Consider the following 25327-nt stretch of genomic DNA (forward strand, 5'->3'; position numbering starts at 1 on the left):
ACACAGACTCCAACACACTACTGCACAATGAATTCAGCAACACAAACACACTGTGTCTGTAAATACTGTTCATCTATACTAGTTTTTTAATGCTGTACTAAGTAATGTGGACTTCATGTCTGCAGACTGAGCAGTAAAGTTGTACTTCTTCAGGATTTATAAAACCCTGCAACACTTTGGCCACTCATCATTCACATCCACTCCAAGACATCTGCAGTCCGATTTACGTCCTTCTGGAGGGTTCCAAACACTTTTGGATTTCTTGAAGGGTTCAAGTTTCAACAAGTTTCTCTGAGCCCTCCCACGACCTTTTGCAAAGATCACACACTCTGTACCTGGGTGAAATTTGAAAGCAGGCTTTAATAATTCTGACTTTTTATCCTTAAAAATAAGAAACTCTTTGGATGAATCCACTGATGAAACTGTATGCACTGAACAGCTGTGAACACCTGGATCTCCACACACCTGTGAGCCACACCTGTCACCTGTCAGTCACAAACTGATGCCACACGTGATTTCCTTTGTAAAAACCGCTTTTATGAAAGAAACCAGCAGTTGGGCTGACTCTGTTTCCAGGTTTCACACACACACACACATACACACCGTGCGTAAACTTTGCGTAAAAACTCTCCAAACACGCCTCTTTATCGGTTTTACGCACTCACCGATGGAGACCAACTTGATGTGCTCCCTTTCCAGGAACTCCAGCGCTACGGACACGTTCTCCAGCTTCATCTGCCTGAAGTTGGGTCTGCTGTGGTACTTCCGGTACATCTTTTTCTGGCTTAGCACCTCCAGCAGCCCTATTAACTTTAGCCCATCGCTCAGGTCCTTCTGCAGGTCGTTGATGCGTTTGTTGATCACCTTCAGGTGCTCGTTGCACCACCTAGTGAAGGTGTTCTGCTGGATCTTCTTCCACGGGGCGTCCTCGGCCAGGTCCTTCTCGGTGGCCGGCATCTCCTCCTCCTCCTCCTCCTCGCCGATGTCCGCGGTGCTCTGGTAGAACTGCTGGGGCTCCAAGTAGCTGTTGTTGCTCATCGTGGACATGCCTTTTATAGCACCGAGCGCAGTGGGAAGAGAAGGAAAGGCAGAAAAAAAAGAGAAACGGGGCAGTGGAAGCGGAGGGGCAGTGCCCAGCGCGCGGGGAGGGAGCTTCACGGAGCTGTGCGTAAAGAGGCGCGCATGCAGACCCGAGGTCACTCCTGCGGGCTCACACTCTCAGAGAAAGAGGAGGCTCAGGAGGAAGAGTGAAGAATAGTCTGCTTTTGTCCTCCGGTTGGCTTGGCTGTGGTCACGCGCGGGTGGCGTCGTGGACAGAGTGGGGCTGTGCAGCTGCGTGAGCGTGAAGCGAGGTTTAAAGGCTCGGCGTCACTGCGCAGGACTCCCAGGAATGCCCCTGCCATGACCATATACTACTGCGGCCCGGGCATCCTCCGAGCCGCAGGACACCGAGACCGCAGATCATTGGTCGGGCGCGGAGCAGGGGGGTGGAGACACGCTGGACACCCCCAACCAGGACACCCCCATCTACCCCACCCCGACAGCCGGACCCGGGGCTCCACAGCCGCTCTGACACCTCCGGGTATTTTTAGAGTCCTCAAACCTGGAGAGACACCCTGAGGAGGGACATGACATCACCATCAGGCAGCCAATCAAATCACTGCATGACATTTAAACAACAAAGCAGAAATAAACAACATCAAAGTTTACTACAGTTTGGAAATACATATCATATCTGAAAATACAATAGTCTCTGTGATAATGATTAATGACAATTAATGGTAACTACAATGGAGGTTAGGTGTTAACAGTTAATTGAATGAGGTGCTGCCGCTTCTTGCAATTCCATTGGCTGCCAAATGGAGGTGCGGCAAACTGAAGCAAGCGAGAGAGCAAGAAAAATTTCATGCTGCGTTTAATTGAGGTTTTTTGAAGAATAAAACAAACTGAAGAGATTCATTGACGTAAACAGCAGCGCCCCCTGCTGAGCACAGTCTGCTTCTACGTGAAACAAGCTGAACTTGACCCAGAGTGAAACCCAAGATCAGCTCTGCAATAATCACATACAGATGTGTGCAGTTACAGCTTTATAAGAGCTGCTGGTTTTATTCCAACTGTGTTGAACATCAGCCTAAAACGTGCTCGCTGTGGCTGTACATAGTCTATAGTCTTTATACACAAAAAATGTCCACAGTGATGATTCTAGTAGGTTGAGTGGATTAAAGAGTGAGAAGTGGCACAGTGGCTCACTGCATTCATGCTGTGGAATCGTGGGCTCGTTGAACATGTGTGTGAAAACATGAAAGTAGTGTTTTGAGTTAAAATGTGTGGCATCAGGCGTATTTCCTGTGTGTCACGTTCAGAGACTTACTATAAAAACACAAGACAGGAATACAGACTCACCGTGAGTCTGAAAATATCTGCGTCCAGCTCAGATATCACGAGAGGAAAACAGCAGCTCACATCTAAAGTGTAAATATGGAGCCAAACTAAATTTAACAGCGAGTGCCGCCGTGATACACTCATCATCCTCTCAGAGCAGACAGTTTACCAGAGTTATCACCACTTAGTACGGTCATGACTTCACTCCTGATTCCTACTCTTTTTTTTCCCTTCACCATGAACTGAATAAAGAAGATGGAAGTAGCCATCATGATGTCACCATGAAGCAACTTTTTGACCTCTAGGTAGCCCCACCCTAAATTATTCCTGGTTTTGTGGTCTTTTCTGGCTCTAATGGGACCTTTTGGTTTGGTTTGGTTTGGTTTGATCCACCACACAGCTGCCACAACTATGATGGTGACACAAGGCTTCACAGCAGAAACTGACACAGCATCAGATGACAGAGTAGATAGAGCATCAGAACTATGGTATACTATGGCCATAAAGGGATGGACATGGTCAGCAACAATACTCAGCTACGATGCTGTATTTAAACTGTAAACTGTGTTGCTCAGGTGACAAAAGTGGGTCAATAAAATATCCTTCACACCATCACACCACCAGCAGCCTGAAATACTGGTACAAGGCAGGATTGATAAATGACTTCATAATGGCTGTTTTCACCAAACTCTAAACTTACCATCTGATTGTACTAGCAGGAATCATCATCATACCAGGAAACATTTTTTTGTCTTCTGTTGTCCAGTTTTTGTGAGTCCGTGTAAACTGTAGCCTCTCTGTAGCCTCTCTGTAGCCTCCTGTTATTAGTGAACAAAAGTGGTACATGTGAGGTCTTCTGCTGCTGGAGCCCAGTTGCTTCAAGTTTAGACCAGCCTCTCTAGCACCAACAACCAAGCACTTCAGCAGGTCATTGTCATGATGTCTACATACCTAAAAGCAATAAGTTGCTGCCATGTGATTGGTTGAATAGATAATTGCGTGGTTGAAACAGGTGCATGTAATGTCCCAAGGTTGTTTTTACCAGTAATTCTGAAAATATACCATAATGCTGAACACATGAAAGACAAGGAAAACTATGTTTATTTGTATTAGATTATTTACCAAACATAAAATACAGTCCCAGACAGATGTTAGCATGGTGCAAAAACATCAAGAACAGAGATCAAAAACAAAGAAGAGAAACAGCAGCCAGATGACAGTGATGCTCCGCTTTTTTGCGGCTCAGATTCAGGACGCCAAAGTAGAAGCAGAGTTCATACAGCACACCTGATACTTGACAGTAACACCTGACGCACAATCAGCAGTAAAATCTGAGGAGTTTAAACAGTCAGACATTTTAAAATCTTTTCTGATGGTTCAGTTTCACCGTGGTCTAAGTACACATCCAGGATGAACCTAGCTTTGCAAAAAGGCTGGAACTCAGGGGCAAACTGACAGCTATCAGTGTCTCCTGTATTTTTTTTTTTTAAAATCTCATTGGCAGTTTCCCCTTATGTGTTTAGCATCCTAATCAACGCTGAGCTTGGCTAATCACGTTTAAACATGAACACTTGTCCCACCCCCAAAACAAAACAAAACAAAACAACAAACCATAACATTCATTTTTATACCAACTAGCATGATGTTGAATACATCTATTGCTAACTACCAAATAAATCCCAAAATATGGAAAAACATTTAGCATGCTATCTTTAGTTATGCTGGCTAACATATGTTAAGCTAGGCTAAGCTAATTTTATAAACACCAGTTACAAAAAACTACAACAATACCTGTCAGTACTAGAAGAAACTAGCGTAATGCCTGCAGTGGCTAATAACAACAAAAATATCACTTAGCTAATAAAACATGCCAGTATTTCAGCAGCTACACAGACTTGTGCTAAATTAGGCTGAACTAGTTGCTACTGATAGATAACTATAATAATAAACTGCTATTTCCATTAGACACAGCTGCGTGACACAACACCAGTTAGAAACCAGCAGGAAAACATGTTGGGTTAAACTGTTTGTAGTTCTATAAGTTAAACTAGTTCAGTGACAACGATGTCTTTAGCTGTGTGCCACATAAACTTAATGTAAACCATCATGTAGATGTTCAGGTGCTCCCATGGTTCCAGTGTTCATGCTCAGCTTGGTTAAACCCAGATAAAACTAAAATCCACTATAAAAACAATTGGCTAATAACACAGTCTGCATCGGCTAATGGAAGAATTGGATTTTAGCGCTCATGCTACAGCTTGGCTGAAGCTGCTACAGCGGCTACATCTACTCTAATTTCATGCAAAGTCACTATTCCTCTAAACCTAACATGCAGGATGGAGATACCTACTGGGAGCTAACGTTGTCAGGACTGTGCTAAGGATGGACGGATTCAGGATATCACTGATAAAACACAATATGCCTTTTCACTTTTACATTTTCATTTTGTGAAAAGAGAACAACAAAAGGATCAGATAAGTACTAGTTCTGTTTTCAGAAGTACATAAAAACTATCACAGACCTCCAGAAATTGATATCAAGTTACTGTGGCAGAAACCCAGCACATAAACTGACACATTTTGTATTTTGATTATATTATTGTGACTTTTGTCAAGATAACTCCAACACAGACATACAAGAACCATCAGAGGAGATTTGGTGGCCTAACAGGAAGCTCAGATGTTTGAGAAGTTTTCAAAGTAAATCCATATTCACACAATAGATGAAAGAAAGTTTTTTAAATTGTTCTATAAATTCAGATGTGATTTCTGCATAATGGACAAACAGTCTGAGTTGTGCTGCTGTATATTAATGTATCAGGAAACCAATAATCAGTCAACCCCCAGACTCTTCTTAATGCTAGATTTGCAAACATCTGACGAACTATCACATACTTATTATCACAGAAGCTGTAGGAAAATTGTGCACTTTAAAACAGAACAAAGAAGAAACCAAGCTGAAGAAAAATCAGAACAAAGCACTGATCAAAGCAAAGATACCAAGACGGTATAGAGGAACACCGGCATGCAGCTTTTAGGAAGATATTTGTAATTTTACTGACATAATAATAAAAAAAATAGTATCGAGTTTGTATTCACAGTAAAACACAGATTTAAAAACATTCTGGAGGAATTGATTCAGTGCCAGTTAAGGTTGTGGAAGTCTTGAATAAATTACATATTTTCAGACACATTTTTAACACAAGACCAACAAAGACAACACTAAAGACAATGAGAGCCCTGATACAACACAAAACCACATTCAAGCCCAGGAAATACAAAAAACACTAGCAGATCAAATATAGGTTATAACTATTAGTATTTTATGTTCTAAAATATCAGATAAAATTTGTTGAAACTCACTGATCAAAATGATTAAATAATGTGCAATATCTGTCTTATTATCTCATTAATGTTGACTTAGCTAGTGACATTAATGAGATAATAATTTTTTGTTCCTAACTGGTTTCCCTTTTCTGGCAGTAATGGGCTTTCATACCTTTAATTTGAGTAAATAAGTACATTAAAAAAAGTTACCACGTGAAAGTTGTGTGGCAATTAAGTCTCTATCTTGACTAACCTTTCATATATATTATTGTGTTTTTTTTCTGCTGGGAGCTGACCTACACATATTACTAAGAAAACTTCACAACATCAGTTAAATGTGTAAAATATGTTTTTCCTTCAGCAAGTGTCTGTAAAGTAGGCTACACGTGTTTGTCATGCAAAATGTTTATAGGAGCTCCTAACAGCACATGCTACTAGTTGTTTTAAACAACACAGTATAATAGCCTGATCAAACTTCGGATTTAATTATTAATTAATTTAAATAATCTTAAATTAATTAATAAGCCTTTATTAATTTTAAATTCCCACAGTTTGTTAAAGCCCTGCTTTATCAAATTAATGCTTTTAATATCTTCAGTCAAGTACACGTGTCACAGTTCAATCTTCATTTGCAGTGCCATATGTTGTAAATAAACTGGAATGTCTGAGCTAGTTGTTATCTTAATGAAATAAGTTAGACAGAAGTACCTGGTTCCACCCTGAAAGGGATCACAGTCATCTGAACAGCTTATTCTTATTTTCTAGGATTATTTGGTCTCTATTTAAATGTAAACATAACTTAGGAACCATAAAGTTTGAAATGTGTCTATGCAAAAGCAAAAAAGAGATGTATTTGCGTATCTCCCACAGTAAAAAGATTCAAAAGCTTACAGAAAAAAATGTGTTTACTCAGAAGGATGATCTGAGGCATCTGAGAAGTTTGATCAACCAAAATGCAGATGTAGACTTTTCTTTGGGGTTTTACATTAAATGCTGAATTTTTGCCGCCCCTTTCAGACAAGATCCATCCCAGTTTTTATTTTCTACAGAAGAAAAAAATAAACAAAACAATATTCACTGTTGGAATCTAAATAAAACTTTGTGTCCTTATCACTGTCATTTTGAATTCAGTGAAAGGTGTTCCACTACATGACATCATTTCTGGTCCTCCTCCATTATTATTTGTGAATAGATATCGCCCAGTGCCCTTATTTGATTAGGACTGTATATGAGCTTAACTTCTATCATTTTTCAATTAATCAAATTTTCATGAAATTCATTTTGCTGCATTGTGCTCACCCGTTAGATGTAAAATAATGTATCATCTGCATACATAAAATTTGGACTTTTTTTTAGTAAAAACGTAATTTGCTGTTTAATCATTATAGTTTTCAGTTCATTACGTTTTGATCAATCTCTGCTCTTCTTAAAAAATAAAGAAAAGTGTCATCTGCATACACAAATCTGAAATTTGCATGTTAAGTAACACCAGCATTTGCTGTGTTTTGATTTTAATCACATTTTCTACAACATGCTAAAAATGAACAACAAAAAAAAATCCCCCTAGCATTATTTCAGAGAAGGAGGAAAGTGTCTGTTCAAAAATAAATCAATAAATAAATCAATGAAAACCATCTGCTACACCTAACTGTGCAAAATGAAAACAACTCTGGCACAATCTGAATTTAAACACAGTGTAATCAGTCCACAGAAATGATCTCTCTTTAGAAATGAGCTTTAGGAAATATATTTTTTTAAAGTGCTATTTTACTTTTATACATAGTCATACTACGCATTTGAAAAACAGAAATCCAGACATGTAAATGGATTTATAAGAAGTGAGGAAGGTAAAATAAAGCTAATCCCGGTGTTTCATGCTACAAACCAGACCTGCTGAAACTAAGTTAATCAGCGTTAAGTTTCTGACAAATACATGATCAGATGATGTACAACATTAAGAAGGAAGGCAGTATTTGAAACGCTAAACAATCAAGTTTTATCTGCTACTGTTTTCTCCTTTATCAGTAAGTGCAAAGTACTCCTTAAACTCACCAGGACAGAAATAAGGCAAATCATTTTAAAGCTGAAGAAAAATATAATAACGCAAGTCATTTTTAAAGTAAAAATGTGCTACTTTTTCAGAGTGTTGCCTTTAAATTAATGACCCTTTTGTTTTGGACTGCTGTTTGATCAAATCTAATTTTAATGAATAATCACCAAAACTATTCAAGTAGGTAAGCATGTTTTTCAGTAAGTTAATTAGATCATTTCATCCCATGAGTTTATATTTTCCATTTTAACACTGAATGTAGAGACATTTTTTTTAAAATATATGTAGCATCCACTAACACGAAAGTGAAACTTAGTCCATTGTCTTCACGAACCTCATGACAAGCTACTTCTGGTACTTCTGGAAGATACAACAAAATGAGATATTCTGTTCAACTCTTGAACTGTGATGGTGAGTAATCAATAAATCAACTGCTTGACCATCTGCGCAGAGCTGACCTGCAGGAAGAGTAAAGAATCATAGTAGATGATGTCGGGTATTCCTATTGCTTTCCCCTCCAGCACTCACTGACGTCTGTGGCGTTTGGTCAAAGTGTCGTGGAGATGCAACAAGCAGACATCAGGATGGTCACATGTATGAGGGCAGCACTGGATGGATGACGGCAATCCCACAATCCTACAGTTCACCGTGAGGTCACTTCCTGTGTACTCCTCAAGCCCTGGTGAAACTAGGGACAACCAGAACAGCAATGGCTGCCACGGCGACTGCCACCACTGCCAGGTTCCAGCCTTCACAGTCGCGCTGCCGGGAGACAAGACAGGTTAGAATAAAATTAATTTATAAGCACATTAGGTTTTAGCCACATGCTGGATATTTTGGAAACTTTAAATGGAGTTTGAAACTTTATTTTGACTTTGCAGTTCTTTTCCATTTGGATGCACCAAATAATGGAAACGTCTATAAAAAAGGGGACAATGCTTTTTATAAAAGAGCACTACATTTTGACCACCCACCACATTCTGAATGTGCTTGTAGGATCTGGTCCAGAGGGGTGAAGAAATCAGGTGGCCCCTGAAGCAGAGCTTCTTCAACCTCTGCATATTCTAAACACATATGCAAAGAACCCACACAAATTGACAACAAAAAATACAGAATATGACCACAAGCAAAGTTTTAGTGTGGAGCCTTTAAGAGGTTTGGGAACTTTTAGATGTTCTGCAAATCCATTCGTACTGGTCACAAATGAAGAGTGAGTGGCAGGTCATTCAGTATTTTTCTAACTACCTCTGTATGGCTGTGTTTAGGCGAAAGGTGAAGGACATTTTTTGAGCCTCACAATTACAAACAGAGTCAATGCTAAGATGCAATCATACATAAACTGAAAATATTTAATCTTACAGAAAAAGTCCATGCTGTGTCACAAGCAAAGACTCTTCTGATTCAAGATTTTCTTTACTGGCATTATGTTGCTAGAACATAACAAAAAATTACAGTGGTGCCCTCGGTGATAAAGAAAATACAAAAAAGATAAATAAAGAAATAGATTTTCTTTAAAAAGATATAAAAGATAAAAGTACGGAAGAGGATTAGGGCCACTGGGGAAAACAAAGAGTGGGAACGTCTTTTTCTTTCTTGTTTTCCAGAATTCCGAGAAAAAAGTCAGAATTCTGACTTTTTTCTCGGAATTCTGACATTAATCTAAGAATCAAAGTGTAAAGATTACATTATTATGGGCTCTTTGATGGACAGATGGTAAATGGACCGGTTCTTATATAGTGCTTTTCTACTCTGAGCACTCAAAGTGCAACTTTGCACAACTTGGCTCATTCACACATTCACACCCATTCGCACAAGCACGTCTTTCTATGCAAGTGTTTTTTATCTAACATTAACACAGATGATGGAGGCATCTGAGAGCAACTTGGGGTTAGTATCTTGCCCAAAGATATTTGGCATACAGAAAGCAGACGCAGATTGAACCACCAACCTTCCTTCATATTTGATTTGCTTCACAGAAACTCAAGCAACCTGACAAAACAAACTGAGCCCAGCATTAAATCAGTCGGGACATGAGCATGTAAAATCATGGCTGATGGAGGATGGAACACCCGGCACGGCTGATGTACTACTACAGTTCAAACAAACAAGTAAAACCTGGATTTAAACAGAGATCGGGAAGTCATGGTGGCAGAGGTTTCCACTTTTAAACTCTTTAAATGACTGAGGGGTTCATCTGAAGCAATTGTTTCTTCATTTGTGAAAACAAATGCAGACGCAGTTTTCCTTGAAAGCGCCTGGTAGAGAAAGAAGGTCATGGCCATACCTGGTCCCATCTAAGACGCCAGCTCCTCCCACCAGCACCAAATCAAGGCCACTATTACAATCATTCCTATGAAGGGGATGGAGAGAACAGGGGGCTCAGACTGGCGAGTGCAGTTCTGGGAAGAAGACAGAAGGTAGGAGTGTGGGGAGTATGGAGAGAGGAGAAAATGAAATAATCAGAATAATAAAGTCAGAGGGCGTGAGGGCGAACGGCAAGCAGGGAGCAAACAAAAACGAGTGATCTGATGTGAAATGACTGATAGGCAGACAGGTCGATCATCAAAACTCATCAAATTTTCAGAGATTTTTTCAGTTTCTCGTGTTAATTTAATGTGAAACAGAAGAGACGGCAATCAGACAAAAAAAAAATGGAAATGAAGTGAGGAAACTGAAAAATTAAAGACAAGATGGTGAGGTTTTTTTTGTTTTGTTTTAAGTCTTTAACATTAAAACATCAACATCTTGTCATTTCAAGACTTTTGGAGATCAAATCTGAAGCATCAGCAGCCCTGCAGGGGCTTTTGGGTAAGAGTTTAAGTACCAAGTCAGCTTTGGCTGTAGAGAGCCATCTTAAAAGTTGATGTGTTTCCAAACAGGGTTGTTAGCCTAGCGTTAGTATTCTCACGAGTGAGTTTATATCTCACTCGGCGGAAATATCCTAAATTCATCCTAAAATGTTTATATTTCACAAAGTGATATTTTCTGAAGGCCCGTGAAAAAATCCCATTTAATTTTTGCCAAGGGAAGGAGGTACTAATGTCAATGTTAAAGGCTGCTACTATCAAAATAATGATACCCCTGCAGTGCTGCATGGTGGATAAGAAATTGAATGAATTATCTGATGAAGAGGAGTGGATTGGGGACCAGGTCACTGTTTACAAAGTCAACTACAAAGAAAAGAAAGGCAAGTGCCACAGCAAGTTCATGTCAGCACTAGTGAATGCAAATGCTCAAGTCAGGAAAGTTCCTCAGCAAGTCTTAGAAAACCAAACTCTGTGTAGTTTTTAATTTTACAGTTTACATTTCAAATTACAAGTAGGAGTGTTGAAAGCATGGCTGGAGATCCAGATAAGGGTGAAGTCAAACAGCAGGTCTTGAGTGCATACCAGTTTAACTGTCCATGAAACTAGATAAGACAGAACAATTAGTAAAACAACATTAATGTCTTAAAAATATAAAAGCCTGGATAACCACTAATTTAATGGTTGTAGATTTAGATAAAACTAAGGTTAGTGTACTCTGCCCTGAAAACCTTAGAAATATGGTATATAACCAGATTCGTACTCTGGATGGCATCACCTTGGCCTCCAGTAACACTGTGAGAAATCTTGGAGTTATTTTTGACCAGGATATGTCCTTCAATGCGCATATTAAATAGATATGTGGGGCTGCTGTCTTCCATTTCTGCAATATCTCTAAAATGAGAAATATCCTGTCTCAGAGTGACGCTAAAAGCTAGTTATTGTATTTATTACTTCTAGGTTGAACTGCTGCAATTTGTTATTTGTATGCCCTAAGAACTTCCTGAAAATCTTTCAGTTGAACCCAAATGCTGCAGCAACAGTACTGACAGGTGGCCTCTCTTCATTTGCTCCCTGTTAAGAATCCAGAATTTAAAATCCTGCTCTTCACATTTGAGCTCTTAAATAATCAGGCCCCATCTTATTTTAATAACCTCATAGTACCATATCACCCCATTCGAGCACTTTGCTCTCAGACTGCAGGCTTACTTGTGGTTCCTAGAGTATTTAAAAGTAGAATGAGAGGCAGAGCCTTCATCTTTAAGGCCCCTCTTATGTGGAACTACATCAGACTAGATGGCTTGCCCCTCCCTGATCCTGGTTAGGCTGGAGGTTTTTTTTCCTGTTAGAAGGGAATTTTGCTCCTCACTGTCACCAAATGCTGCTCCTTGGGGGGATCATCTGATTGTTAAAGTTTCCAGTCGCTTTAATCCATTTGACATTATGAAAAATGAAACTCAGTTGAATTTCACATCCTACCAAGTGAAACCTCAAGTCAATTTGAGTCATAAGGTGTGAAAAACTGACAGTTGATCAATACTGAGTCACCTAACTGGCGAATTTATTTGTTCAAGTTTTGGAGTCTCCGGGAAGAATTAATTCACTGATGTTAAAGTAAAGAGTCCCAAACTGTTTGCACTGGTCTGTCTTGCAGGAGATGTTCCATATCAGATGAGCTGTAAATGTCAGTATTCTTTGTTTTTGTATGAAATTCATTTTCAAGGGCTGTGCGATATAGGTGAAAGACCAGACAAAAGACAACGTGCTCTAAAGCGACAGACATTTAGAAGCTCACAGAAAAACTGTCAGAAACCGGCCACACGAGCAGAGCTGAAAGCAAAATGATCCAGAGAGCGTTTGGGCTTAGCTGTTACCGGCCAACATGCACACAGTACAGACAGAGAGGCGTCATGTGACAGAGCACGGACCAGATTTTTTTTCTCTAAACACTTACCTGAAAATGTTCTGCTATGTTAATCTAAACCTCACTCTTTCCTCTCCAGAGGGAGGGAGTTTTAACCCTAATCTCTGTCAGGCATGGTTACCTGAGACCAAATAATCTATCAGTACTGAAACATTTTAACAGTGTAACATACCCAACTTCACTAAGCACCTGAGGCTTTTACCTGTGACCTCTCACCTGTGACTTCCTGCCCACCAGTTTTTGCAGCTCAGCCTTGCAGCGCTGCAACTCCTGTTCAAGTGCCGCTCGCTCCCGCTGGCTGCAGTCATACAGCTGCTGAAGCTCGGCCAGCTCACCTTTCAAACCTTCACACTGAAGGAAGGACAGAAGAAACACAACAACAAATCAATAACAGATATTTATATAAGAGACAAAGATACTATGGGCAGGTCAGGACCTCTTTGGTCTGTAAACCTGAAGACTATTGGAAGATGCTGATTCCATACTGGGAACAATTTCCCACAATTTCATTAAACATGTACCATGACAGTAAAGCATGTTTCTATTCTATTCTATTCTATTCTATTCTATTCTATTCTATTCTATTCTATTCGAGTTACAACTACCTGTTTTTTAATGTTGAAATGCTGAAATTTGCCATGCTGCTACAGATGACTGTTAAAGGTAAAATCAAAGCTTTGCAATTCAAGATATCGACAGTCTTTGGATTAAACTGACCAAATATGATATCCGTCTGTAGTAAACATCCAGATGTTTTAGCTCATAAACAGCAGTCACCTCTCACCTCTCTCTGGACCTTCTGTGCTGTCTCCTCAGCTTGTCTCAGTTTGACCTTCAGGATGCTGATCTCCTCCTGTATATCAGATGAGTCCTTCTGCTCAGGTCTGGACTGGAACACCGTGATGTAAGAGTCCGCCTTCACCTGGTTGTCCTTTTCATATTCAGTACTGCCCTCCACTCTGACTGCCAGATACACGTCATCACACCTGTTTGCCATTAGACAGAAGATCTGTTGGAACAGTAGCTTCAGGAGAAGTGAGATATATTCAAACACCCTAAAAAAAAAAAATTCCCGCTCGCCCCTACGAGCGGTCTATCCTTCAAGCTCAAGTCCTCTACCAGAGGCCTGGAAGTTTGAGGGTCCTGCACAGTATCTTAGCTGTTCCTAGGACTACGCTCTTCTGGACGGAGATCTCTGATGTTGTTCCTGGGATCTGCTGGAGCTACACACCTAGTTAGGGAGTCACCGCACCTAGTGCTCCAATTACCACTGGGACCACCGTTACCTTCACCCGCCACATTTTCTCAAACTCTTCTCTGAGCCCTTGGTATTTCTCGAGCTTCTCATTTTCCTTCCTGATGTTGCTGCCATTCGGAACCGCTACGTCTATCACTATGTCTTCTTCTGTTTGTGTACCACCACTATGTCTGGTTGGTTAGCCACCACCATTTTGTCAGTCTGTATCTGGAAGTTCCTCAGGATCTTAGCTTGGTCATTCTCCACCACCCTAGGGGGCGTCTACCATTTTGACCTCGGGACTTCCAGGCCGTATTCGGCACAGATGTTTCTGTATACTATGCCAGCCACGTGGTTATGGCGTTCCATGTATGCCCTGCCTGCTAGCATTTTACACCCTGCTGTTATGTGCTGGATTGTCTCAGTGGCATCTTTACACAGCCTGCACCTGGGGTCTTGTCTGGTGTGGTAGACCCCCGCCTCTGTGGGTCTTGTGCTCAGATCTTGATCCTGTGCTGCCATGATTAGTGCTTCTTTCAGTCCAGCTTTGTCCAGCCACTGGTAGGATTTCTGGATATCAGCCACTTCCTCTATCTGCCGGTGGTACATACCGTGCAGGGGCCTGTCCTTCCATGATGGTTCCTCCTCTTCCTCCTCATTCTTGGGTTTCTGCTGCCTGAGGTTTTCACTGAGCACTCGGTCAGTTGGGGCCATCTTACTGATGTATTCGTGGATGTTCCTTGTCTCATCCTGGACCGTGGTACTGACACTCACCAGTCCCCGGCCTCCTTCCTTCCGCTTAGCGTACAGGCTCAGGGTGCAGGACTTGGGGTGAAACCCTCCATGCATGGTCAGGAGCTTCCTTGTTCTGATGTCAGTGGCTTCTATTGCCTCCTTTGGCCAGGTTATTATGCTAGCAGGGTACCTGATAACGGACAGGGCGTAGGTGCTGATAGCCCGGATCTTGTTCTTACCGTTCAGCTGACTTCTCAGGACTTGCCTGGCCTTCTGCAGGTACTTTGTGGTTGCAGCTTTTCTAGAGGCCTCTTCATTGTTCCCATTTGCCCGTGGGATCCCCCAGGTACTTGTAGCTGCCCTCTATGTCTGCAGTGTTGCCTTTTGGTAGTTTGTTTCATGCATTTTAAAAAAAAACTAATTCTATTGAAGCATGGTTGAAAAGCAATGTCTGACTTTCATCGGTTAACATTTATAGAATTTTTATTTATTATTACTTTTGTCAGATTAAAGTTATTTCTGTGACCATTGTGAGATTTTCTTTTATTGACTGAAGGGTACCAACAATTTTGTCCACGTCTGTATCTATTTAATATGCGCACTGAAGGACATATCCTGGTCAAAAAGGACTCCAAGATTCAGTGTCACTGGAGGCCAAGATAATGCCATCCAGAGTAAGAATCTGGTTATATACCATATTTCTAAGATTTTCAGGGCAGAGTACAATAACCTCAGTTTTATCTAAATTTACAAGCGTTAAATTAGTGGTTATCCAGGCTTTTATGTCCTTAGGACATTGCTGCAGTTTAACTAATTGGTGTGTTATCTGGCTTCATGGATAGATAAAGTTGGGTGTCATCTGCATAGCTGTGAAAATGTATGTTATACCTTCTGGTTATACTGCCAAAAGGAAGTATGTATAATGTAAATAGAACTGGTCCTAGCACAGAACCCTGTGAAACTCCATAATCAATCTTAGTGTGTAAAGAGGACTCTCCATTTACATGAACAAATTGGAGTCCATTAGATAGATATGATTAAAACCACTGCAGTGCAGTACTTGTAATACTTACATCAAGTTCTAATCGCTATAATAAAATATTATGGTCAACACTATCGAATGCTGCACTGAGGTCTAGTAGGACCAGCACAGAGATAAGTCCACCGTCAGAGGCCATAAGAACATAATTTGTAACCTTTTGTCAGCCTGGCTACAGTGCTTTAGAGAAACCTGGGGTTATTCTTATTTTCGTCAAACAATGATGAATAGTGAGACGTTCTAGCTTTATGGGGGACATTTTCAAAACAATAAAGCAGCAAACTATTATTTCTAGGCTAAATAATGAACTTCTAAATTTGTGATATGCCATTTCCTCTCCAGCTTACAAGTTATCTTTAAGGTTTGTATTTAAGAGTTATACCAGGGAGTCAAGTTCTTCTGATCTGATGCTTTCTTGTTCAGAGGAGCCACATTGTGCAGAGTCGTACACAGTGAAGAAGTAAAATTATTAACAAGACCTTGAACTTAGTTACAGTGCTTTCAGAAAGACATCTGCTGTGATGAAATCTATTCCCCACTGCCGTGTAATTCATTATTGTAAATTTAAATATTATTAGGAAATGATCAGACAAGCTCTGAGCACAAGATCCACAGAGGGTGGGGTCCACCACACAAGAAAAGCCTCTGGTAGAAAACCCAAGCTTGAAGAATTTTCTCACATTTTAAGAGTCAGAGTGTCAGGTGTAGGTGGGTGTTTTGACTGAAGCTGCTCAGGTCACTCACACGTCTTGTTGTTGTTGCAGTTCCTCCACCTTGTTGTTCAGCTGTTTGTTGTCACTAGTCAGATTCTGACATTGGTCTGTCAGAGAGTTGAACTCGTCCTGCAGCTGAGTGACCTCACCTGTATCAATAGACAAAGACTGAGATCAGTATTGATTAACTGACTAGTAATTGTCTTATTGATTCTAATGAAGAAACAAACATGTTATTACATCTCTGCATTATTGGTGCATCAGATGTTTGTTCACTTTGTTTCCTTCATCTCAGGTGATAAAGGTCCCATCTGTTAGTTACAGTTCTCCTACTTAGTTATAGTTACTGGTGCTAAACCTTAGATAATGCAGGTTAATATTACTTAGAGTTATAGTTACTGTGTTTAGTTGCAGTTACCCTGTGTCAGTGTGCTGTGGCTCTTCATGCTCAGCTCGGCTCTCAGTGTTGTCACCTCAAGTTCGTACTCGGCTGTTGTGGCGTGCAGACGCTGTAGCTCCGCCCTCAGACGGCATAGCTCTTCCTGAAGGGAGGCAATGTCATTCTCTCTCTCTGCTGCTGCCTCCTCGGCTGCCTGCTGCAGCATTAGCACCTCCTCTTGAGCTGAGCGTAGCTCCTGCTGCACCTCCTCCAGCTCGCTTTCCTTCTCCTCCTCCAGACTGTCCATCTCCTCCTGGACTGAACGCAGCTGGGCTGAATGAGTCAGACAGCATGAGAGAATTAGAGTGAGAGTCAAAATCACAGTTTCAGAGTCTCAGAGAGTCAGAATCAGAGAGTCAGTCTGAGACAGAGAGTCAGAGTCAGTGAGTGCAAGAGTCAGAGTCCGAGAGGATCAGAGTCAGTGAGTCAGAGTCAGAGAGTCAGTATGTAAGTATCAGTGAATAAGAGATTCAGAGGTCAGAGTCAGTGTGTCAGAGAGTCAGTCTGAGTCAGGGAGTCAGAGAGTCAAAGAATCTGTTTTAGAGTGTCAGAGAGTCAGATTCATAGACAGTCAGAGAGTTAGTAGCAGAGAGAGTCAGAGATAAAAAAAAAGTCACAGTGAATCAGAGAACCAGAGAGAGTCAGTGTCTCAGAGAGTCAGTCTGAGTCAGAGTGTCAGAGAGTCAAAGAATCAGAGAGTCAAAGTGTCAGAGAGCAAGAGAGAGTCAGGGAGCATCAGAAAATCAGAGTCAGAAAGAGTCGGAGGGTCATAGTCAGAGACAGTCGGAGAGATCAGAAAGTCAGAGAGAGTCAGTGAGTCAGAGTCTCAGAGTGTCAGTGTCTCAGAGATCAGAAAGTCAAAGTGTCAAAGAGCCAGAGACAGTCAGTCAGTGAGTCAGACTCACAGTCTCATAGTGTCAGAGTCTCGGAGAGTCAGAGTCTGGGAGTCAGTGTCAGAGCGTCAGAGAATCAGAGTGTCATACTGTCAGAGTCAGGGAGGTGAAGGAGCGCACCTTGCAGCCTTTGGATCTGCCGGGTGAAGCTCTCGGCCTGGTGGGCGCTGGCCAGCCGCTCCTCCTCTAACAGACCTTTGAAAGAAAATATGATATAGAATAGAATAGAATAATCCTTTAATTGTCCCACATGGGGAAATTTGGGTGTAACAGCAGCAAGAAAGACACATATACAAACAAACAGTACACAAGACACAGAACAGAAACATACACAATTTTCACATATTTACATCAAGGACAATGGTTACCAAAAACAGAGTACTGTACCGTTATTAAATTGAATAAAATGAAATACAGATAAGAGGCAAGTTACAGAGCTGATGTAAACCTCTATGTTTGTTGGGAGCAGTTTTGATTGTCCTCCTGTATATCAGGAGAGGCAGGAGGAGTAACAACCATGAATATGAAGCAAAGTGACGTCTTCTCACCCTGCAGCTCCATGAAGCTCTCCTCATGTCTCTGAGACACCTCCCGTGTCTCCTCCAGCTCCAGCAGCAGCTGCAACACCTGAGCCTTCAGCTCCTCCAGCTCCTCTTCTTTACCTTTATCGCCGCCTTCCTCCTCATCCTCAGACTTCTCTTCCTTCACCTCTTTCTCCTCCTCCTCCTGCCCCTTCTCTCCTTCACCCCCTGTCTCCTCCTTCTCCTCAAGGGACTCCCTCTCTTTGGCTGTGAGGGTATCTGCCAGCATGATGGGCTTCTCCTCCTTCAGCTCACAGAGCTCATCTGCTCAGAGAGGAAGGAGACAATGAAGAGGCAGAGGAGGATTTTTAACAAAGAGAGATGAAAATACACTTCTCTTATTTTGTAGGAGTTTCCAAATAAAACAAAATTTATTTTAAAAGATTATAAAACCATGATGCACTTCTTTACTTGACCACCAGGGCTCTTCTTAATAAACCAGGTTTCTTCTTGTTTGTCACTGAAAGTCATATCCTTTATTTTAGTGGGAGATAAATACTGAAACTGTCTGAGGTTTTCAAGCAGGTTAAACAGTTTTATAAAATATCCTTGTTTTAAATACTTTAAAATCCTCTAAATTTACTCAATGTCCAAATTTTTTGTGTGCTGTGCTGCAGAGACATCTGCTGGATTTAACCTTTATTTAACCTGGTGCATCATTAACAGCAAATCATTTAAAGTGAGGGGCAGGGAAAAGGTAAACAACAGAATATACCTGACTTCACCTGGCAGCAAAACACCTTTAAATGTGTGTACCATCAGCATAAAAACAACAAAAGAGTTAAAATCCCATAAAATAAGATAATTCTAATATAATATTTCATATAAAGGAGAACGTGTTTCTCTTATATCAAAAGTAATAATTTGAATTCCAGCGTGCACCTCAGTCTACACCTCTGACACACATTTGAAATGTCTACACCTTGTTCTAGCCTCTATGATGCTTTTTATGTGAAACAGGAAGTGCTGAACATAATTAACAAGGTGAAGATAAAATAAATGTAAGGTAAAATAAATGGGACTAAAAATGAGGACTCTGATGCTTATCCCTTCACACAGACACACGCACACACAGTGACTGACCGGATGGGTCGAGGACCTCCTCGATGACAGGTGGCAGCCGGAAGGCATCCATGTTTCCTCTGATTGACGGGAAGCTATAGAGATGGGGGGTCAGAGCTCCAGAGGGGTGAGGAGGGGAGAGAATGAGGCAGATGGAGCCCAGGAAGGGTCCTCACGTTCCGGGTAGAGAGAGCCGCTGCAGCCCTTTCATCCTTCTGGAGCTGGGAGGGAAACACAGGGGGAGGAGGGAGAGGCGGTGAGAGCTGCGACAGATACTGCATCACGAGGAGGCGGGCAGCGTGCGGGCCTCAAACACACGCTCTATCTCCACATGTCTCACTCTGCAGCTCTGCTGCCTTTTAACCACCAACCCGCATAACCTCAGTGAGAGGGGAGCAAACACAGCATCACTCTGAGGACGCCACTGCCACAAGAACCAATCAACAGCAACCATGGGCGGCTGGTGTCATCTATACAGTTATAAATTGGGACCGCTCTTCATGACAAATGACTGAAATAAGAATTGACCACAGAGATCACCTGGACCACTGAATCCCTTAACTCTCAGTTTGCTGGTATGTTACCTACGAATAGTGCTAACCTTTAGCAGACTGTAAATAAAAGAGGGCTATCGGCTGTTTGCTTTGTGCCATCAGTTTTAGCATTTTGACCTCTGAGGTGCTGTGTTTTGTTTTCAGAGGGCGCAGCCTCACAGACACAAATACCTGTGCAGTAACATCCAATCAAAATCCTAGAATTTCACTGGTTACCAAAACTGGAGCTCAGACTTCTTGGATGGCCTGTTAGTAAAATTAAACATATGACTTATAAAAACATTTTCCCCCCATACAGTCGTTATATTTGATATGAACCCCAGACAAACTTTTGCAGTCTCCTTCTTTTCCAGCTTAGAAATCTATGCATGTAGAGACACTCTTATTCTTGCCATTCCTGTCTTTTACTTCCTTTTACTTATCTTTATGATGTAACAGAAGTGTAATACAAGTTTCAGGAAGTGGGAAATTATGTACAGCGCACAAAACAGTTTCTATCCCGTCTCAGACTGTAAACATGTTTATTTTAACAAGAAATTCTATTGGGCCTGGCACACTCCTGGAGCCTCTAGTGGAAACTAGAAGAACTGCTAGTTTGGAGCTTCAGCGCTAGCTTCATTTATTAATCTTGGAATGTGTTTTACGGTTCTGTGCAGTGCTTGTTCTTCATAAGTGTGGCCTTTGATGATCGTTTAGAGAGGTTTGTTGGTCTCCAGAGATTGGTTGGTTGGGAAAGGCTGTCAGATTTAAGGCTGTGGCTGTGTTTACCTGGAGCTTGGTATTCAGATTATATTTATTTAAAGTTTAAACCCTTCAGAGGAAATGATCCACCTGATTTCATGACTTAAACCTGAATGTCAAACTGCTCCTCTGCTGAGATTTTAAAACACTCTGACTGTAAATATTTTCAGGGACGAAGCGCTGACGAGAACACAGATCACATTTCCCGATTGAAAGGATGTAAAGCTAACTTGAAACCTTCAGTCACACTGCAAGTACTCATGCATTCTGCATGCAAGTGCAGCCGTTCAGGGATAGTTTAAAGGGACCAGCACACATTTCTGTCTGATGCCAGGCTTCTACAAAACACTCCAAAACACACAAAAGACAAGAAAAACAGACACAGGATGATCAAGAAGAACAAAAAGACTGATGAGAACACGGTGATGATACAGAAGCATCGATTAGCTTTAACACCTCAGAGTTCCCAGCTGACAGGGAAACTCAAACATGAACACTGAGGCACATACGGGAACAGCTTCAGCAATGTTAATCTGATATATCTGCGGAAACTCCTCATGTTGAAGGTTTTACACTGAGAGCAGCTCTGACATGAGCTGGATTACAATCTTATCCTCACTATTACACATTAATACCACCATGTCATCACCCTCTATATGTGCTCTGTATGTGCTGTCCTGCTGCTGATATTAAAGTCCTCATTCATTGGTCTGTGTCATTTTGTTGAGCTTGCACCATAAAGCCTGAAATCATCCTGTTTCCCTGTCATTGTGCTTTCATAAAGGAAAAGTTTAAATGTCATTCCTTGGATTTTCTGCTAGAACATCCTCTCCCTGCCTCATTGCAGTTTTAAAATGCTGAACTCTTCCTTTAGAATCAGCTAACAGGCAGTGGCACGACCTTTTTCTGCTGCTCAAACACAACACACACATGCAGGATGAAGACGTACCTGATGCAGATCTGCTCGTCTCTGAACCACTCTCTGTGGTTTCAGGCTTTGCTGCAGACCTCCTCCTCCTCTTCCTCCTCCTGTTGTCCTATATTTCCTCCTCATCTGCTCTCTCAGCGTGATGCAGAGTGACGTCACTACATGCTACAGACGGACAGAGGCCATGATGTGAATGCACAATCAGCCTGCATGACGTCATTTATTAACCCATTCCTGCCTCTGATCTGCAGTCAGTGAAACTGAAGACGTGTGAGTGGTTGCAGCTGCAGACATAACAAGGATCACATTTCTGTGGCCCAGGTTATGATTCACCAAGTGGTCAGACAGAAACAGTGTTCAACTCTAACAAGGCCATGTGAAGCAAAACGACACAATAATGACAAACACTGATTTTATTTCAGTCTTGATATCAAGACTGATATCAGTATTGATTAACTGACTAATAATTGTTTTAATGGGGAATAATTGTCTTATTCCCCATTAAAACTAATGCTGGCAAATAATAGAATCACATGGAAAAAGAGACACAAATAGTCAGAAATGGAGACAGAGGTGAGACATCTGCACCATGTGAAAGCTTCACTGTGGTTTTAGTCTCAGCTGAAAGTCTCTGGGTCACACCTGCAGGAGAGATTTAACACAAGGTGACACAGACGCTCTGCAAGACTCGTTGGCTTTCAGTCGACCGCCGCTAAAAACGGAAACGATGCAAACTCGCTCACTTCTGTTGCTAGGCAACACAAATCCAGGCTGGATAACATTAAAGGCCACAAAGATGAGAGAGGAGAGAAATGAAAGCTGAGCACCGACCTCCCAAAGGTCCAGGAAGCTGCAGGGTTAAAACTAAAACTCCACCTGAAGGCTCAAAATCCCCACAGAGACAGAGACCAGAATCACTGACATCTACAGTGAAGAGGTTTCCAGTCCGCTCATTCCCAGTTTTCCCAGAGCCTCTGAGAGCAGCTCTGTGACTGACAGCCTCGCTGAACCCGCATTCAGCAAACGGGATACAGCACAGATGAGCTTTCACTTCATAACGACACATCAGCAACTCTTGATGATGATGATGATAATAATAATAATAATAATAATAATAATAATAATAGTGTGTTTGGGACCTCCTGCCTTAAAACCAGCAGTTCTTGAGCCCCCTGGTGGCCTCTGCAGGTGGTGGGTGGAGTCAAACTAAGTGAAATAAGCAGAAATAAACAAATTAGTATTTTTTTTTAAAAAAAACCTCTGTTATAGTCATGAAGGGTAAAAGGTGTAGGGTGTGACCACTGCAGGACCACCTTCAGGAGACACACTGCATGAAAGCAGCTTTCCTCTGATTGGCTGCCCCTTGCCTGGCTTCCTCTGGCAGCTGTGAAGGTTGAGAAAACAAACTGTAAATCTGAAAATAAATAAGTCCTGATGAGGAGTTAGAACCTCGAGAGCGGAGTAGAGACAAGCTAATGGGTCTGACGAAGACGCCCCCTCTGTGTGACATCGCAGATATCCCAGAGTAGAAAAAACGGCATCTGCAGCCTGATATTTTGGCTCAAACTGAGCGCATTATTATTAGAAACTGCATGAAAGTTTGTGACTGTAGATCTGAAAGTCCACATTTAAACGATGGCTCTGAAGACTCTGAAACTTGGAGGGGAGCAAAAGATTAAACTGTCTCTGCTGTCTGAGTCTCTGCTTCTGAAGCTCAAAGACGTTTGTAGACGCATTGTGTTAGTGTGGACGTGCAAACAGGACGTGAACACAGTGAGAGATGCTGTGTGTGCTCAGCACTGAGGGTTATATAAAGGCTCTAAATCACTCAGCTGGACTCTTTAAACTGGCTTTCAGCCCTCATGTCACTGTCAGAATCACAGGTGACATGAAACTCACGTCATTGGACAAAGGAAGGAAACACAGGCAGGCACAAGAAGAACCGGCCAATCAGGAGGCCCCAAACTGGAGGCTTTGTCCTGTGAGGAAACGGTGCTAACCACTGCAGCACCTGGAAATAATAATAATAATAATAATAATAATAATAATAATAATAATAATAATAAGATAAAAATCAGCTGTGCACTGTGCATGCTGTGTGTTTGCGCTGCGATGTGACCTGGTTCCTTCTTCAGTGGTGCTTCAGCCAGTTTGTGCTGCCTTTAAAGAGCTCATTAAAGAAACATGGAACGACGTAGCAGAGAAGAAGCTGAGCTGCGCGAGACGGACGGTTAGAGGGCGCACGTGAACCATGATTTTCAGCTTCTTAGATTAAATCCTAAAAAACGAGTTAAAACCTGAATGATCAGTCAGAATCCCCTCTGAGCGCTCGTTCTGATTTAATTTAGAGGTGAAATCACGGAAACATGAGTATTTTTACCTGATGAGTTTCAATTCTTGATTTTTTCCCGTTCTCATCGTTCAGGTGAAGTTCTGAACTCTGAGCTCAGGTTACCCGAAAGCTGCTCTGACTGCAGGAGCTGTAATAAATTATGTTAGTTGTGAATTTGTATGATTTCCTGATAACATGAACGTGCGGGTGTTTGTTTGATTAAAGTGGCGCGCACCTGCAGTTGTAGGACGGCGCCATCCAGAGGAAGAAGTCGGTCTTACAGCTGATAATGACATGAAAGACATTTTACACAAACATGATGAATGAATGAAGTAGTGATGGGTCGTTCGCGAACGAAATGGCTCTTAGAGCCGGGTCTTTGACATGAACGACGCCTTATCGCGAGCCGTCACGTGGGTTTTTTTTTCTTTCTCTCACCCTCTCTCTCTCTCTCTCGCACTTTTTTTCTGCTTCACTCTGCACGCGAGCCTTGTGCTTTAGGCTGGGCAGAGGGGGGAGGGGCGGTAGTTACACTCAGTAGCACAGGAACAGAGCCAGAGGGAGAGAAAGAGAAAGAGAGCCAGGGACAACAACATCACATTAGAAAGGTATAGTAATCATCCACAACTATTTTCGGTTGCAGATCATAAAGGATTCAGAAAGTTTATTCATGCAGGTCCATATGACAGAGAATATGCATCTTCTTTTTGTTTTCATATTTAAATTTATATTTAATTGTGTTGTGGTTTGCAGTGTTTTGTGTTGTTTCACTTTAAATTTGTAAAAGGAAAAAGCTGAAAATTTAAATAGTTAAAAGTTGAAATGTGTATAGTTGATTTTTGTATTATATGATTTACTTATTACATTTTATGTGGAGTGAATAAATAAAAGTATATTTATGGTGGCCCCTACAGACAAAGCACATACAAACTTCAAATCACGTACAAACTCAAAAACACGTACAAACTCCGAAGCACGTACAAACTCCAAAGCACGTAAAAACTCCAAAGCACGTAAAAACTCAGAAGCATGTAAAAACTCAAAACACGTACAAAAGACAACAGAAGTGCTCCAGGATGCTGGGCGCAGTGTTGAGCTTTTGTTACCTAGTGGCTACACAAGCCAGCAAGTACCAACGACCGGATTTGGTGTGTGGTAGTAACAGGTAAATGAATTTTTTTTTTTTAATTATTTGAATATATATGAGTGCCTGTGTATAAATACACAAACAATACACACATGCTTTCATGCTTTCAATTGTGTAATTTAAGTGATCTAGTAGCTCTGCTTTGGAAGTTCAGTTCATGCTAGAAATGTGTTTTGGAGTTTGTACGTGTTTTGTCTCTAGGGGCCACCGCATATATTTATATATAAACATATATAAATAAAACCACTTTTTTTTTACGTTAGTAATTCCTTTTGTGCATAATTTTATATTATTGTTAATAATAAATTAATTAAAGCAACAAAACAACCTGAAGAGCCGGTTCGGAGCCGAAAGAGCCGGCTCTTTTTAGTGAGCCGAACCAAAAGAGCCGGTCTCTAAAAAGAGCCGGAAATCCCATCACTAGAATGAAGAGAGGCTGT

At 41.4% G+C, this 25327-nt stretch overlaps 2 protein-coding genes and 1 long non-coding RNA gene across 11 annotated transcripts in view; all 3 read right to left on the reverse strand.

Moving 5' to 3' along the window:
* LOC146499180 (uncharacterized) overlaps positions 1–658 on the reverse strand; it is an 8442-nt gene extending 7784 nt beyond the window's left edge. The window contains exon 1 of the long non-coding RNA XR_014870455.1: positions 1–658. This exon is cut by the window's left edge and continues 4358 nt beyond it. This is a non-coding gene — a long non-coding RNA (uncharacterized LOC146499180).
* LOC146499179 (filamin-C-like) overlaps positions 1–1397 on the reverse strand; it is a 65491-nt gene extending 64094 nt beyond the window's left edge. For 4 of the 8 annotated variants that reach the window (XM_085139100.1, XM_085139103.1, XM_085139098.1 and 1 more), the window contains exon 1: positions 666–1396. In XM_085139100.1, coding sequence (XP_084995226.1) covers positions 666–1047 — 382 coding nt within the window. In that variant the 5' untranslated portion in view covers positions 1048–1396. Of the gene's footprint in view, positions 1–665 lie in introns of all 8 variants that reach the window. The other 4 variants (XM_085139099.1, XM_085139096.1, XM_085139102.1 and 1 more) reach the window with 2 other exon arrangements.
* Positions 1398–3465: 2068 nt separating this feature from the next.
* LOC146499181 (uncharacterized) lies at positions 3466–21590 on the reverse strand. 2 transcript variants are annotated; one of them, XM_085139126.1, is made up of 10 exons: positions 21430–21590; positions 19207–19406; positions 18091–18387; positions 17663–17737; positions 16629–16922; positions 16242–16359; positions 13271–13472; positions 12703–12837; positions 10043–10157; positions 3466–8520 (listed from the first exon to the last, which is right to left on the reverse strand). In XM_085139126.1, the coding sequence occupies exons 2-9, from the start codon at positions 19256–19258 to the stop codon at positions 10053–10055; spliced, it is 1278 nt and encodes a 425-aa protein (XP_084995252.1). In that variant the 5' UTR covers positions 19259–19406; positions 21430–21590; the 3' UTR covers positions 3466–8520; positions 10043–10052. The 2 variants fall into 2 exon arrangements, with proteins under 2 accessions (XP_084995252.1, XP_084995254.1); XM_085139128.1 differs by lacking the exon at positions 10043–10157 and having other exon boundaries at positions 21430–21582.
* Between the last annotated feature and the right edge of the window lie 3737 nt (positions 21591–25327).

This window comes from Neolamprologus multifasciatus, chromosome 17, assembly GCF_963576455.1.
Source record: "Neolamprologus multifasciatus chromosome 17, fNeoMul1.2, whole genome shotgun sequence".
In the NCBI taxonomy this organism is placed as follows: Eukaryota; Metazoa; Chordata; class Actinopteri; order Cichliformes; family Cichlidae; genus Neolamprologus; species Neolamprologus multifasciatus.